Source organism: Diabrotica undecimpunctata, chromosome 1, assembly GCF_040954645.1.
Source record: "Diabrotica undecimpunctata isolate CICGRU chromosome 1, icDiaUnde3, whole genome shotgun sequence".
NCBI lineage: Eukaryota > Metazoa > Arthropoda > Insecta > Coleoptera > Chrysomelidae > Diabrotica > Diabrotica undecimpunctata.
Window position 1 is genome coordinate 147,779,455 of NC_092803.1, and position 18,079 is coordinate 147,797,533.

The 18,079-nt window shown below is 36.7% G+C and overlaps 1 protein-coding gene across 1 annotated transcript; it reads right to left on the minus strand.

The window, feature by feature from the left end:
• Nucleotides 1-6,305: 6,305 nt before the first annotated feature.
• On the minus strand, nucleotides 6,306-7,824 carry LOC140440658 (uncharacterized). The gene is made up of 2 exons (XM_072531024.1): nucleotides 7,386-7,824; nucleotides 6,306-7,331 (listed from the first exon to the last, which is right to left on the minus strand). The coding sequence occupies exons 1-2, from the start codon at nucleotides 7,659-7,661 to the stop codon at nucleotides 6,306-6,308; spliced, it is 1,302 nt and encodes a 433-aa protein (XP_072387125.1). The 5' UTR covers nucleotides 7,662-7,824.
• Between the last annotated feature and the right edge of the window lie 10,255 nt (nucleotides 7,825-18,079).

An 18,079-nucleotide genomic window follows, 5' to 3' on the forward strand; every position in this document is an offset into this window, starting at 1 on the left:
CCTCGATTAATTTTCGAGTCATATACTCAATATCTTCATAATCTTGTGCTATCACTAGTTGATTATCTGCAAATGACAAAGTGTATATGCTATTTTTGTTAATCGGCATTCCCATATTTCTACATTTGCGCTTCCATAGTTTTAGAGATTGTTCTAGATAAATTTTAAATAATGTCGAGGAGAGACAGCAGCTCTACTTAAGGCCTTTATTCATTTGGAATCCACTTGACAGATTATTTCCAACCTTTACCTTTGAGTTAGCATTAGCGTACAGTTCCTTTGTCGAATTTATTAAATTCATGCTTATGTTTGTTTTTTCCAACGCTTCCCATAATTTATAATGTGGTACGCTATCATAAGCCTTTCGTAGGTCTACATGCAATAAATGTACTTCTTGATTATTAACGGCTATTTTCTTTTCAATAATCTGTGTAATGCAAAACAAATGGTCAACAGTAGATCTACCTTCATTATTATTAAATTGTTTATTTTTCAACTTTTGATTTAATCTATTTCGGTATAAGTCTCTCACGCTTTCTTGTTCTAAGCTGATTAGGTTATACCTCTTCTGTATTTCTTTCTCCCTTTCATTTCCTTCTTTTTCTTCTTTAGGTTTATTTACTCAAAATGTGATCTTAGCTTTTAATAAGTGATGATCGCTTCCACGGGTAGCTCCTCTCAATACTCTTACATCTTGTACAATCATATTTGTTTTTTGTCGTATGATTGTGTAGTATATGATTGATTTTAACCTTCTCGTATTTTGCGTCCATATATATTTGTGTATTTCTCTGTGTTGAAAAAATTCATTTGCAATTTTCATTTCATTATGTTCGTATAATGATATTAGTCTGGTACAATTATCATTTACGTGGTCCTCTCCGAATTAACCTACATATAACTGTGTTATGGGTTTTTTTTCCAGTTCTGCTGTTTAAGTCACCCAAGATGATAATTTCTCGAGATGTGCCGACTTTTGTAACCTATAAATTCAATTTATAAAAAAAATCGTTTTTAATGTTTACTGGTGCGTCATTATTTACTGCATATACACCCAAGATTGTGCATTTGTGTCCTCTAATCGTAAGGTTCATTTTTATCATTCTTTCGTTTATGGCCTCCTAAGTAGTTATGTATTTCCTTAGCTTCTTACATATTAATATGGCAACACCTTGTTGAGCTCTATTCTCCTTTGGTACTCCGCTGTAGAAGTGATCATATTCTCCGATGTTTTTTGATCCTTGGCCCTTTCGTTTTGTTTCGGTGATTTCTGTGATGTCCAATTTTAGCTTACTCATTTCATACAGTATTTCATTTATTTTAGGTCTAAAACCTTGCACGTTCCAAGCTCCAAACTTCATAATCCTTTTTCGTAGCGTACGTTGTCGTTTGCTGATCGATTCATTCCAAGGCGTTTTGCTGGGTTTTTTAACATTTTATTTTTTTTTCTGAGTAACGGGGAATTAGCCCGATGCCTTAACCCCCGACTTGGAGGGTCAGGAGTTAATTTTGGATCTACCCTTCGTCTGTAATCCTAGATAGGAGCCCTTACAGGGTGCTATCAACCGGGCCAGTTGAACCCTGGTTTTTTTTAGAGGGGTTACTCCTCTATCCCTCCTCTTTTATCCTGGCTTGGGACCGGCTGCATCGGTTATAGAGCCACTTAATCTCAATTCTCCGCACACCAATACAGACAGAGTTCAGAAACAAAGATTACTATATAAAAATCTATGCTACTGTTGTGGATTTATTAAAAGGTTCAATATTTATAACACTTACGGATTTAATTTATTTCTTTATTTATATTAACTTATCTGACAATAATTTATTATATTCGTACGTAACAAATTCGCGAGCGCGGGTCTTGAGAATTAACTGCCCTCCATATAAAAATGTCGTATTTATATACGAAATCCTGATATACTAGAACAGCATCGAAAGATCGCATTGTCTTGCATCGAAAAATCGAGAATAATCTAGTTTGGAGGATTCACCATAATTTGAACCTAGATCCTTCGCCAAATTTCTACAACAAAACAGAATTATTAGTCACCATATATTTAGGCCAGTATATATTTATCGTAACATTGCCCCCCTCTTAAAAGATGGTTCCTCCTGGAACCTTGTCGGGACTGGAACCGGAACTGTATGCTGGTATCGGCAACTAGACCCTCTTTTACAACTTCCAGTTGTATAAAAATGACAAGGGACGGTTTTCTCTCCGCACAAGGTACTTAGCGGATTGCAACAGACTAACACCTGGACTTCGGTGTCTTTGAAGATCTCCTCCACCATATTTCGGATAACCCTCCAATCTAATTGGCGGCACTCCAACTTTGGCATGGCTAACTTTTGCACGTCGGACTCTAGTACGTGCCCTCTCAATTGAAGTAAGGCTTCCCATACATCTCGGTAGGTAGGTTGGTCACGGGCAGTGTCTTTTGTTACCAGGTAGAAAAGGTAACGTGATGCATCTTGGAGTTTCAAGGTTTTACCGGGAGCTGGCACTTGGCATTGAAGTTCTGCAACTCGACCAAACTTCCTTCGAAAGACGGATGCCAACCCTGGTGCGTCTTTGATACTGGCCGGGATGGTAAGGGCCAGCGAGTAGTCATCGGGGAGCGCGAGTAGATCTTGCTTTTCTTCAGTGGTAACACCATGTCTCGCTTTACCGGTACCTCCATAGGCACCCATGAATTCCTCAAACGTGAGGTCAGACACATCTTGGACTTGGTTTACTTCCACTTCTTCATCTACGTCGTGGTCATCTTCGAAAGATGCCAACCGGTTATGGTGTACTATCATCGGCTTTCCCCTCGGAATCTTGCTTATTCGGTAGATGACATCGTTGATCTTCTCCATGATGAGGTATGGACCTTCCCAAAACTGCTGCAATTTGGGAGAACAACCTTTTCGCTTCTTGGGATTATACAGCCATACTTTGTCGTTCTTCTTAAAGCAACCCTTTTCGGCTTGTGTATCGTACCGTTTCTTCATTCGGTCGCTAGCAATCTGAAGGTGGGAACGGACCAACTCATGTACATCGTCCATTCTTCTTCGTAATTCGATCACATAATCTTCACCTGCTACATCTTCTCCAGGTCGACACCCAAATTCTAGATCACAAGGTAGTCGCATTTCGCGTCCGAATAGGACTCTGGCTGGTGTCTGGCCCGTTGATTCGTTAACAGCAGATCTGTAGGCCATTGTGAAGAACGGAAGGTATTGGTCCCAATCTCGCTGATGATCGGACACCATCTTTGTCAAATACTTGCCAACTGTCCTATTCATTCGTTCTACCATACCATCCGATTGCGGATGATACGCGGTAGTTCTTGTTTTCTTCATGCCTAGTCTATCACATATTCCTTGGAATAGATCACTTTCGAAGTTCCTGCCTTGGTCACTATGGATCTCCAAAGGCACTCCAAATCGGCTGATATATTCTTGGATCAACTTATCTGCAACGGTGGCGGCCTTCTGGTCTGGAAGTGCGTAAATCTCGACCCACTTAGTGAAGTAATCCATTACTACCAACATGTACTTGCCCCCATTTTCACTTTCTGGAAATGGCCCTGCAATGTCCAAAGCTATTCTTTCAAACGGGCTTCCAACATTATATTGTCTCATAGGAGCTCTCCTTTTCCGGTGAGGCCCGTTACTCGTAGCACAAATAGTACATTTCTTACACCAGTCTTTTACGTCGTCGGAACTGTTCATCCAATAAAACCGTTCCCGAATTCGCTGAAGGGTTTTCCTTACACCAAAATGCCCTCCCGGTGGACTGTCGTGTAACTGACGAAGTACTTCGGCTATTCTGCTCTTTGGGATCACCAACTGTCTTCTTTTCTCTGAACCGTCATCATTTTCCAGGACTCGTTTGAGCAAGCCATCTTCGATGATAAATGAGTCCCACTGGGCCCAATACGTCTTAACTACTGAGCATAGGTTTGATATTTCCTGCCAAGGTGGTCGACGGTTTTCCTCTTTCCATTTTCGGATTTTCTGTATAACTGGATCTCTCTCTTGTTCTTCCCTTATCTTAGTAGGCGTCCAGTCGTCGTTGACAATCGTCGTTCTTAGCACTGCTGCTTCCTTGGATTCCGTTTTGTTGCAGTGGGAACACTCTGCTGGGCATGGCCTTCTGGAAAGAGAATCAGCATTTCTGTGGCTAACTCCGGCTCGGTGCTCAATCTTAAAATCGTATTCTTGGAGTCGTTCGATCCACCTGGCTATCTGACCCTCTGGATTCTTAAACTGCATCAACCACTTGAGGGCGGCATGGTCGGTTCGGATTAAAAACTTCCTTCCATAGAGGTATTGATAGAAGTGCTCTACTGATTTCACTACTGCCAGAAGTTCTCTTCTCGTGACGCAATAATTCCGCTCAGGTTTTGAAAGAACTTTACTAAAATATCCGAGGACTCGTTCCTGTCCTCCTTGAATCTGAGACAGCACTCCTCCAATTCCCACATTACTTGCATCTGTATCTAAGATGAACTCTCCTTCTGGCAGTGGATACCCTAAAATTGGTGCTGTTATTAAATGCTTTTTCAAGGTCTCAAAGGCATTTTGGCAGTCTGTATCCCAGCGGTAATCTCTTGCTTCCTCCGTAAGTCGCGTTAATGGCTTAGCGATATCTGCAAACTTCTTAATAAACCTCCGGTAGTAAGTACATAGTCCAAGAAAACTTCTCACTTGATGTTTGTCAGTTGGTTTTGGCCATTCCTTAATGGAATCGATTTTCCCCTTATCCACGGCCACTCCTTCTTTACTGACTATATGACCCAGATAATTGACTTTACCTTGAAATAGCTGGCACTTCTTGGGGTTTAGCATCAATTGGGCAGCTTTAAGTCGATTAAAAACGTTTTCTAAATTCCTCAAATGATCTTCGAATGTCTCCCCCAAGACGATTATGTCATCTAAATAAACCAGGCATGTTTTCCAAGATAACCCTCTCAACACATTTTCCATAAGCCTCTCAAATGTCGCAGGAGCATTACAGAGTCCAAATGGCATAACATTGAATTGCCACAATCCAGATCCTGTGGTGAAGGCTGTCTTTTCTTTATCTACTGGGTCCATTTCTACCTGCCAGTATCCAGACTTCAAATCCAAAGTAGAAAACAATTTACTTCCAGCCAATGTGTCCAATGTGTCATCGATCCGAGGCAGAGGATAACTATCTTTCTTGGTAACGTTGTTCAGCAAACGGTAATCCACACAGAACCTCGTCGTTCCGTCTTTCTTCTTAACCAGGACCACCGGAGAGACCCATGGGCTCGTAGAAGGTTCTATCACCCCGTCTTTCTTCATTTCCTGAACAATCGTTTCAGCTTCCTCTCTCTTCGCCTGTGGTAATCGTCGAGCTGTTTGACGAATTGGCTTAGCATTACCAGTATCAATTTTATGCTTAACAACGGTAGTTCTTCCCGTCTTTCCTCCTTTCGGTACGAAAATATCACGATACTGCCGAAGAAATTCCCTTAATTTCCTTTTCTCCATCTGATTTAGAGACTGTCCTGCAACTGCAACCATTTGGTCGAATTTGTCGTTGGAATTATCAGATGTTGTCGCCTGACGGATTATGGATGTCACAGGTACACAAGTTCCTACCTTTGTCTCTTTCTTGATGGTCACTGGGTAGTCGTTGACATTGATAAGTCTCACAGGAATTTCTTTGGCCGAAGTCACCAATTCCTTTCCAATTATGATTCCACGGCCAACCTCATCGTCGTGGTTCCAAGGCTCCATCATAACAGGTGTCCCTTCGTCTACAATTCCCTGTAGTCGCGCTACTATGATCGTTTCGCTTCTCGCAGGCACGACTGTATCTTCTGTAATGGCTGCTTGCACAGTGTTGTCATTATGTGGATGGAGAAATACCTCTTCGTTGCCAACTTTGATTACCTTATTCTTAAAATCCAATTGGAATCCATGCATATTCATTACGTCCATTCCTAATATAACATCCTCTTCGATGTCAGCAACTATAACAGTATGGACGAACTTTTCTGCTCCAATTCCCAATTGTACCTGGATTTCTCCATGAATGTTAGCATTTTCACCTGTAGCGGTCCGAAGTCGCAACCTCGTTGGTAACAGTTTCTTTCGGCTGTTTATAACTGTCGGGCGTATAATGGTTCTGGTCGCTCCGGTATCCACCAACAACGTATGCTTTTTACCATTTATGTCTCCATCTACATATACACTATCTTCACGACATTTCAAAGAAGCTATTAGTATGAGAGGGTCTTTGGAAAAGTTCTGGGTCGAAGCTGCCCCCCTAAGGCTGACCCGTTCTAGTTTTCCTGATGGTGAGTTTCTTGATTTGCGTCGTACCTAGGGTGCTTACAGGAGCTTCGCACGTGTCCTATTTCGCCACAATTCCAGCATCTGATGGTCTTCGTTTTCTTATATGTCATGCTTTTCATCATATTAACGAGCTGGTCAAGTTTATCTTCATCTCCTTCCTCTTTTACAGTCCTAACTTTACTGTACCCGCCAGAGGCCTGCGTAGCTGACTCGTATTCGAGAGCGGCGGATAAGACATCAACCAGCGTCTTGTGACGAGCTAATCGTAGTGTTCTCTGCATTTCATGATCACGAAGACCATCAATAAACGTTTGAACGGCCAATTTTTCCATCATGTCTTCGGGAGCTGTTGGATAAGCATATCGTACTAATCTGGCAATATCTACCTCATATTCTTGAAGAGCCTCATCTTTCTTCTGTCTACGATTTTTAAGCTGCGACTGATATACATGCTCCAAATGTTCGTGGCCATATCGCATATTTAACCTCTTCTTCAGTTGTTCGAAATCATCGGTCTCCTCTACGGCTATGGTCTGAAGCACATCTAAGGCATCTCCTCGAAGAGCGATAGTCAGGTTTACAGCCTTTTCTTTTTCAGACCATCCATTCGCTCTTGCAGCTGATTCGAACTGTTTCATGTAGTTGTTCCATGACGATTTTCCGTCGAAAGTTGGGACTTTCACATGGACAGAACCTCCACTTCCTTCAAATTTCGGCCGTATTTCCAACTTACATTTCGTCTCGTCTTCTTTTATCTCCACTGTAATCGGATTGTTACCTCTCTCTGCTGTCCCTGTTTCTTCCATCTTCCTTTCCATCTCTTTAATCTTTTCTTCGAAGGCCAACTTATCGGCAGCAACTTGGTTTTTTAACGAAGATATTCTATCGTCCAGGGCAGACATCTCAGAAGTGACTTTAGAGATTTCTGAAGAGATGTTAGCAGAAACTTTGCTTTCCAGGGAAGAAATCTCGTTAGAAACTTTGCTTTCTAAAGAAGCGATGTCGCCGGAAACCTTCGAAATATCGCCAGAAACTTTGTTCTCTAATGATGCGATATCACCGGAAACTTTGTTCTCTAATGATGCGATGTCACCAGAAACTTTGGCTACATCACCAGAAACTTTGGCTACATCACCAGAAACTTTGGCTACATCACCAGAAACTTTCGAAATCGACGAGAGGACAGCATCTTCAAATATATAAGTCTCTGGATCTAGTCCTTCTTCTAGCAAAGCGTTCTTTAGTCGTTGGACTAACTCAGCCTTTTTTCCGGTGGAAGCTAATTCTCTGTCTTCAAGATGTCTTCTTAAATTAGTCACTGTCAGCTCATAAATCGTAGCCATTTTCACAATTTATTTTATATTCACTTGTAATTTATTTTCGCAATTTATCTTAAGTATTCCACTGTTCTGACACCATTTGTTGTGGATTTATTAAAAGGTTCAATATTTATAACACTTACGGATTTAATTTATTTCTTTATTTATATTAACTTATCTGACAATAATTTATTATATTCGTACGTAACAAATTCGCGAGCGCGGGTCTTGAGAATTAACTGCCCTCCATATAAAAATGTCGTATTTATATACGAAATCCTGATATACTAGAACAGCATCGAAAGATCGCATTGTCTTGCATCGAAAAATCGAGAATAATCTAGTTTGGAGGATTCACCATAATTTGAACCTAGATCCTTCGCCAAATTTCTACAACAAAACAGAATTATTAGTCATCATATATTTAGGCCAGTATATATTTATCGTAACACTACATTAAAAATTTTGCTTCTAATATCAAAAATGAAATTATCAATTTAGACTCAAACTACAGTACTCTAAATCATACTGTTTTTAATGACAGTCAGCCACGTGTGCCTGCTATATGCCCTATACTATTTCTTACGTTTCATTTTATTAATTAACCGTTGTAAACATTTTACAATTTTACAAAATTACAAAGTCGATGTTTACTAATTTCTATCGAGAATATTAAAATTTTTAAACAAATCCGTCCCTGTTTTGTTGTGATCTCGTTAAAATTTTAATACCGAACTTTTCTCGTCCGATCCAAAATAGTCATCTTTAATTGATTGGTTTTTGTTGACAGAAATCGTCAAAAATCTTGTTAGGGCTTGTTTTTGATCAGTCTGTGATTATTCTTGCTATACCCGTTTACAGGACACTAATTCCATAGCCGTCTATAGGAATATAAACATAAATTACAAGACACAATATATCTAAATATGGAGAATTGGTTTGTTGTTTTCTGTATGGCACTTATATGGTGGTGTGCGCTGTGAGACTTCATTTTATATTTGTATCTGTTAATAACGAAGTGAATATATAAACAGAACACTCAACGTGATATGTTTCAAGACTAATAATTTCTATAAACTAATATTTTTCCATATCTTTCTTTCTAACTCTAACGTTTTCAGCATTATATAAAGCTATGATAATGGCTATAAATAAATTACCATAATTTTACACATGAAAGTGACCATAGAAGTTTTCAGAAAACTGAAATTGATCCCACAATGTCAAGAGTACGGACATACAAAATTATTGCAGAAGAGATCCGAGATGCGTAAAATATAACAACAATAGATTGTGAAAAGCCACAAAATAAAGAACATTAATGTATACACTGTGGTGGTCTGTATACCAGAAATTGCACCACTGCTATAGCTCTTCAAAATTATGAAACAAACACAAAACCTACAACTACATAACAAAACAAAGCAGCAGGCATGGAGAATCTATACAAAACCAACCAAGAGAGGTTAACGAAATCTTAACATCCCTAACGTTTATTTCTTCATTTGTCGTCACATCTAGTGTTGGTAGTTCATTATCGCCATCCTTAGCAAATAGGGATCGAAAGTAGTCTGCCCATGTTTCCTTCTGAACGTGTTTCATTTTTTTATTAGTTCCTTTATTTTTGTTCTTTGTCCTCTGATCATTCTCCATATTTCTTTTTTTGTTGCATAGAAGTCGTGTTCCATTTATTTTGAGAAGATCTGCCAGTGTTTTCTTTTTATTTGTTTATCTAACGTATTCGATTCATTTCTAATTCGTTAGAAATACTGGTTGTATGCCTGTTGTGTTTGTTGTACCTTTTATCGTAAAATGGCTTTCTTCTTTTCTTCACATTTTGTCTTTACTTCCTCTCTAAATCATGGGTTTTTCCTTTTGGATATGTTAGTGTTTGTTACTTTCCTTTCTCCAGGTGATTCTGTTGTTGCGTTAATTATATTATTTTTTGATAGTTATTGTTATTTTTATTTTTTTTTATGGAGCGTAGGGTTGTGTTATAGAGGTAGTACCTTTTATTGGAACGACCACATCGAGTGTTATAGACGAGAGATGGTTCTTGATAACTGGTCCTCATAAGATACCTAACTCTCACGTATGGCTCCACGTGCCACACCCCGGGCAACTGGTCTGCAGGCCAAACTAAGTGAGGGTAATTGATGGATTCGACCGTTACTTGATGGAAATTCATTTTAAGTGAGGGTAGCCACTTACTGACCAACAGCTTCGGGAGGATGAGTTAGTAAGTGTTTAGGACACTCTATTACCCTAAAGTTGAGAAATCGGCTGCGAAGGCGGATGAATAATGTGTCAACAGCATAAGGATCAAGCAGGCAAACGGAAAATCAATTGATTACATATTCCAGAGCACTTTATGAAATGACAAGCGAAAGTAACAGAGTGGTATGCGATCCGGCAAGCAACCGGTGCCACGTCGAGTCCGGGTCGACGGGTGTGAAATGGACGACCAGGCAGATGGATGTGGGCAACTAGGCTACATCTGCAAAATTGGTGACTGGAAACCCAAAAATAAAACTACGTATAAAACACCGTATAGCCACATGGAACGTTAGAGGTTTGTTAGAACCAGGAGAAAACTACATATCTTAGAACGAGAGCTTATGAGAGAAAAAGTAGACATATGTGGAGTTTCATAAACTCACTGGGAAGGTCAGAGTCACTTAGAATTTAACTACTATAAAATATTCATGTCAGGAGCCAATAAAAGCGGTCAAAAATGCGTAACAATACTGGTACAGAAAAACCTGGCAAAATATGTATACGAATACCTTCCCATAAATGACCGCCTAATTAAAATTACTCTCGATGGACAGCCAACAAAAATCCATGTACTACAAGTATATATGCCAACATGCGATGGAACAGATGAAGAAGTGAAAGAGATGTACCAGTTATTAAACAGTAACATCGCTAATATACCCAAAAAAGAAACATTCATAATATTGGGCGATTGGAACGCAAAAATAGGCAAAACAACAACAAAAGATCTGCTGAAAGGAACAGTTGGTGGGTTTGGAATAGGTGAACGAAATGAGAGAGGAGAAAGGCTATTACAATTTGTCATCGACACTGAACTTAGTATCATAGACACCATGTTTAAGCATCATCCGCAAAGACTATCAACTTGAACTTCACCGAGGGGAAGATATAAAAACCAAATAGATTATATTCTTCTTAGTAAACGATGGAAAAGTTCAGTAGTCAACGTAAAGACAAAACCAGCGGCTGATTGCGGAACAGACCATAAACTGTTACAATCCGAATTCCGTATCAAATTTTGTAAAAAAACCGAAACAAATAAAACAGTTAAATATATACCTAAAGAGCCTGGAAAATACAAAGAAATACTAAGACATAGTAACACAGCAAATATTACTGGCGATCCCAATCAAACATGGGAATATACAAAGACGTGGATTATAGACGCAATAAATATTACAAACCCCAAAGAAACCCCAAGGAAAGAAAAACACTCGATGACTGATGAGACACTGAGCCTAGTAGAAGAACGAAGAAAAATTAGAAACAATGTTTCAAATCCAACAGAAACTGAAAACAAGATAGCAAATGAAAACAGACGCATAAAATCATCAAGTAGAAGAGACAAAAATAATCATATTAAAGAAATATGAAAACAACTACAAGAACACGCCGACCGTCATAAATCTAGAGAACTGTTTGCCAAAGTAAAATACTTAACTAAAGAGTTTAAACCACAAACGCAGATAATTAAAGATAACTTGGGAACGATCATCACCAATCCAGAGGGCATAGCAGCGACATGGAAACGATATTGTGAAATGTTGTTTCATAGTGACCATGAAGAAGTGAATCCAGAAGAAATAAATGACGAAAAGGAACTACATATTTTAAAATCGGAAATAGAAACCGCAATAAAAAAATTCAAAACTGGAAAATCTCAAGAAGAAGACGGAATCACGGCGGAAGCACTTAAAAAAATGGGATACATAGGAATTGAAGTAATGTTCAAACTGTGTATTGAAATCTGGAACACAGGACAATGGTCAGATGATTGGTGTAAGCTCACTTTCGTACCCATTTATAAGAAAGGCTCACCAACTGACTGTAATAACTATCGCAATATAGCCCTGATCTCCCACGCAAGTAAAGTTCTGCTAACTATAATTAACGAGAGATTAAAATCAATACTTCTACCACAGATCCCACAAAAACAATGTGGATTTGTCCCTGGAAGAGGCACACGAGAACAAATTCTCAATTTCAGACAAATTATAGAAAAATCTAGAGAATTTAATCTAGAAACATATTTGTGCTTCGTGTACTACTCGAAAGCGTTTGATAATGTAAAGTGGCATAAAATGTGGGAAACACTGAGAGAAATGGGTACCCCCGAACATCTAATATATCTACTGAAACAACTGTATATCAACAACACAGCAAACGTAAGAGTCAACAACATATACTCTGATAATTTTAAACTAAAAGCCGGTGTTCGTCAAGGATGTATTATCTCTCCCACGTTATTCAATATATATATATACCGAACACATCATGCGCATTGTATCCGACGGATGGCAAGGAAAAATATCAATCGGAGCCGAAAAATCAGCAATTTTCGCTATGCTGACGACACTTTAGTACTAGCATCATCAACAAATGACCTTAAATACATCATGAACAGACTAGATAATATTAGTCGTGAATATAGACTTAAAATTACTGTACAGAAGACCAAGGCAATGATAATCGATCGAATTAGAAATAACCAGCCGGAAATACGAAACGTAGCGGGGTTTGAAGTGGTAAGCCAATTCAATTACTTAGGTTCTGTTATCACAAACAATGGTGGATACGAAGAAGAGATACGTCGACGCCTTACAATGGCCAGATCAGCAACGGTCAAACTTACTAAAATCTGGAAAGATACGGACATAACCAGGAACACGAAACTGCGCCTAATACGGACGCTTATCTTTCCTATCGCTACCTATGCGTCAGCATTTGGACCGTTAAAATGTCCTACTCACGACGTATAATGGCCTTTGAAATGTGGGTATATCGTAGAATGATGCGCATATCCTTGACAGCGCATCGCACAAATGTCTCAATATTGACAGAACTAGACATCAATACTAGGCTTACCACAATCACCAACCAAAATATATTGAGGTACTTTGGACACATTACCAAATGAATGGAAGGCATGGAGAGGTTGGTGGTTGAAGGCAAGGTAGATGGTAAAAGAACCCGAGGAAGATCGAGGAAGCCGCTCCCATGGTCGGACCAAACTCAGACAGAGAGTAACAGTAGCGGTTACTCTCTGTCTGAGGCAGCACATCGCGCCCAGTATAGAGGAATGTATAGCAACCATTCGTCAAATACCATAACGTCACCACATCCTTACGAAGGATAAAGGATAGAGGAGGAGGAAGTTATTTTTGTGGATTGCGAATTTCTAATGTCGCAGTACAACGCATGCCTATTAGGTTTAAGCCCTTTTGATAATTGCAATACAATAGATGCATCCTGTCCATATTTTCAATTAGAAGGTTCTATTTCTGTATTACTACCTAGATAGATTAGAAAATTGTAAATCAATCCACTTTCATCACCTAATAAATACATTTTGCTCCCCATGGATTGGGCTTCTTTTTGATGTATTGCTTTAAAGACCATCTCCGTTTAAATGTCATGACTTGTTCGTCTATTAAAACATTTGTTTCTATCGGCAGTTCTCTACATCTCTTTATGATTGATTTAAAAACCGTTCGAACTTTGCACAGTTTATCGTCGCTATGTCTGGGTTTCAGATTGTCAATACAAGATATGTGTGTAAGAAGTTTGAAAAATGATTAAATGTCATTGTGTCTGTAAAAATATCAATTTTTAAAGATTTATCGTACTACATTCGCAGTTTCGGAAATTTTAGACAGCCTAGTCTGTTAGAATAATAAGGCCAAAAACGATTTAATTTCTTGCAGGTTCTTCTTCTTCTTGTGGTGCTTATCCGTTACGGATGTTGGCTACTAGCATGACAATTCTAACTTTATTGACCGCAGCTCAAAATAGTCCTAAAGTGGTCAAATAAAATCATTTTCGTAAGTTCTGGAGCCAAGATATTATTCTTCTTCCTGGTCCCCTCTTTCCGTAGACCTTTCCCTGTAATATAAGTTGCAGCAGGTTATATCTATGATCGTTTCGCATTATATGTCCAAGATATTCTAGCTTGCGTTGTTTCATTGTGGATATAATTTCACATGTTTTATCCATCCGACGTAGAACCTCAATGTTTGCTATTCGGTCCACCCAGGAGATCCTATGTATCCGCCTATAAAATCACATCTCAAACGCCTCGAGTTTTCCCATGGATGCCTCGGTTAGTGTCCATGATATAGCAGCACTGTAAATACGTAGCATCTCAATAAACGGATTTTCGTTTTTAAGGGTAGGTCGTAGCTCTTAAATATCTTGCTCATTCTGACAAATGTTGACCAGGCTTTTTCAATTCTTTGTTTTATCTTAACTGATTGGTCCCATTGGTCGTTTATGGTGGTTCCTAAATAGTAGTAACGGGGCACTTGGAGTATTTGTTGCTGATCTACCAGTAATTGACTAGGTGGAATATGCTTCTTACTGATGACCATGTACTTTGTTGTCCTGATGTTATAATTAAGCCCGTATTCTTGACTGATTCTCCACAATTGCGTTACTAGTGTCTGTAAACCTTCTAAACTGTCTGCAAAGAGGTTGGTGTCATCTGCAAATCTGACGTTATTCAGGCGCTTACCATTTATGAGAATACCCTCTTCGATATGCTCTAAGGCCTGGCTCATGACGTGTTCCGAATAGACGTTAAATAATAGGGGAGAGAGTATGCAGCCCTGTCGTAATCCTCTCTTTATTGCAACTACTTCTGTTAGTTGGTCTTTCACGCGAAAGACCAACTAACAGAATTTCTTTTCTTGCAGGTTACATGGTAAAAATTTTCCAATTCCAGTTTGCAAACAAAATTTGCATGTTTAACGAAATTTTTAAATAAACTTTCGGGAAAATATTTTAGAAAATATGTAATTGGATATTCCTAAGAACAGTTTTCATTAGAAATCCGGGTTATTTTATTAGGTAATGGTCGTGTTACATATTGAACACTCTTTAACCATGTTCCATATTTTTTCAGAGTAATGAAGTTATCACAGTTATCATCGATTTCGGCCTATTGATTATCATCATCCTTTTATTCCTTCTTCGCTGTCACTGTCATCACTAACCCATCCTTCTATGCCGAACAGTTTTTCTAATTCTCCTAGCATTTCCTTCTCCGTTAGGTATTGTTTTGAAGGCATTTTACTCAAAAAATATAAATAACACAGTCATTTTGGGTACAATTGTGACCATCGAATTTGAGGAACACTTCTCTATTTGAAAAAGTAAAGTTTCAATAAAATATATTCACAATTAATAAGAAGTAACATTACTCTTAACATTGCACTGAAATATAAACCGCGATAAACATATATATATATATATATATATATATATATATATATATATATATATATATATATATATTTATATATATATATAAATATATATATATATATATATATATATATAAATATATATATATATATATATATATATATATATATATATATATATATATATGTATATATAAATATATATATATATATATATATATATATATATATATATATATATATATATACATATATATTAAGCTTCAGCTCGTGAACTAATTAAAAGTTTGTAGAAATTAAAATTATTTCTAATAAAAAGATATTATAGTAATTATGCCTGTTATCTCGAAGGACATCTTTACATTTTTTAAATATTGCATACCTTCTATCGTTATACGGGTACATACATTTTCTTTATTTTTCGTTAATAACTCAACGACTACTTTTAAAAAGTTTTAGCTATTTCTTTATTTCGAACTATGTGTCTCGGCTACTAATGGTCTTAATACCAAATAGGTAAAATTTACTTTTGTATTAACAATTTTTATTACTTTTACCTTGGGTACAATATTACTTACAATACACTTTGTGGAATACATTTTTATATTTGCTGTTGTTTGAGATAATTATGTCTTTTAGATTGTTACCAAGATTGTATTTTCTTGTAGTCGTTAGGTAGTGTTTACAATCAAAAATTTCATGTTTTACGGCAAGTCTTGGTGTTGCAGTACCTACTGGCACAAAATCTGATTGCTACAAATAGTTCTTTAGGTGTCCATTTGTAAGGCGTGTGTAATCTCCGAATATTAGATTTGTCGTTTCTCTTCATTGGTGGAAGCTGGTGCTAGAAATTGTTTGGTTACAAAGCGTTTAAATTGGTATTGCTTCTTTTCCAGTGGTCATTTCATAGACCCATTATTTTTTGTGTATTCTTTTTATATCTGATGATGTTTGAATCTCTGTTGCTGAGTTTGTTTTGCTGCTAGGTCGGCTTTTTCATTACTTAAAATACCAACCTTTGATGGGACCACCATATTGCTACTGTACATTATACTCCAGTCGTCAGAGACGCAAATGTCACTGAACCTCTAAAAATCATACAAATAAGCTGAATTTTACTGAGAATGTCTATTTTAGGACGCCAAAAAAAGATGCAAAAAAGTTTACCACTTTACTCTCGGGTTTTCTCCTAAAATCCCCCTCGTCGATGGGGAAAACAAAAAAAATCGATTTACCAAGAATCTCTACGCCATAGAAAAAAATATTTCTAATAAAAAATGTAGCTAAGATAATTTTAAACAAGAATGTTCATTTACATTTTTTGTGTAGAATCAACCGTTTTCTCAGAAACAACGCTTGAAGCGATTGGCAATTTTTAATATCAGTTACAAGCGCGAAATTAATGTTCATTAAAATTTGTAATAGCTCGACGGTAAAAATTTGATATCTTATGATCCGAGTGTACTATCGACAAAAATCAAGATGCATTTTAAAGATAAAGAGTGCAGCTTTTGTACACAATTTGAGTTTTAAGTCTGGCCTCTAAAAGTCGAAATTTCACTATGACCAGTCAATTAAAGTAATAAATTTTATTAATCTCACGAGAATTGTAAAAAAGGCAAAAATTGCGCAACTTTTATTTATTGGTTCTTGGTAAACCGAGTTTTTGAGTTTTTACTTCTCTACGAGGGGGGTTTTACTTCTCTACTGTTTTGAGGTCCTAAAATTGATATTCTCGGCAAAATTCAGCTGGTTCTTATAATTTTTAGAGGTCAAATCTCTGACGACTGGACTATTAGTTTGAAGACGATTGCATACTTTCTGGATTTAAGTTTATTATGGAGTGCATAGATGGCAGACAGTCAGTACAGATTGCTGAAAGGTCACTTTCTATAGGCAATATATTTTTTGTCGTCAAACATTTGTGCAATTAATTTTGCACTAACGGAATGACACAATCGCTGCCATTATGCTCTTAAATTAAAAAAATATCTTCTTAACTTGGAAACAAAGATTTCAGCAGTAGAACAAATAATTATCGATTATAATATTATGAAAATGATGCTTCAGTTGATGACTTTAATGTAACTTTTAAAAGTGAAATTAATGAATCCCATAATTATAGAAATGGAATATAAACAAATATTTTAATATACCAAACTAAAAAATCTAATTCTTTAAAAAATGGTAAAATTAATTCCAATAATTAACAAAAACTTTCAAATATACCTGATATTAATTGTTTTACTTCTTATTGTATTTTTTATTTTGTAAATAGATGTTGTTTGTTTTTATTTAGAAATCAACATTAATCGGTACTCATTAGTTAAATATAATTGTATAATATTGTTTATTTATTATACTCATATTTCTTCATACTTTGAATATGTAATAGATACACAAAATTTGTTGAATAATTTTCACTTTGTATTAAAATATGTAAATAAAAATCTAGTATAGATTTTTTTAAACAGAATATGTAACCGAATTTTCATGATTTCATTTTGAAAATATTTGAGTTTTCAAAATTTTGTTTCTCTGTGCATCATCTGCGTTTGCGCATATCAGAGATAAAGTGAAATTTGCCTAATATATATATATATATATATATATATATATATATATATATATATATATATATATATATATATATATATATATATATATATAGTAAACTCTTAAATATTGGGGAAATCTGCAAGAAATACTCTAATGTGTATCAATTGTTTCGCCGAACGTTTTCGCCAAAGAGAATTAATTTGGCTTCTTCAGGGCTGAAAGAGAATAAATTATAATTAGCTACCATATATTATCTATTAAAACATTATTGATCTTACCGTAACTTAGAATTGTAGAGTTAGAATATTAAAAAACTTTGCTAGTAACATAGTGGTGTTTTTTGTTACTATGTGCAAAAAAAGTTTTTTATAAGGATTGAAATGTATGGTAGCTTCGAACTTGACA

What these genes read in the sequence shown, in the direction of transcription:
- LOC140440658 (XM_072531024.1), bottom strand. Translation starts at nt 7,661, where the DNA reads ATGGCTACGATTTATGAGCTGACAGTGACTAATTTAAGAAGACATCTT. An exon ending in TCGCATCATTAGAGAACAAA is followed by an intron (nt 7,332 to 7,385) that starts GTTTCCGGTGAT and finishes GATATTTCGAAG; the next exon opens with GTTTCCGGCGACATCGCTTC.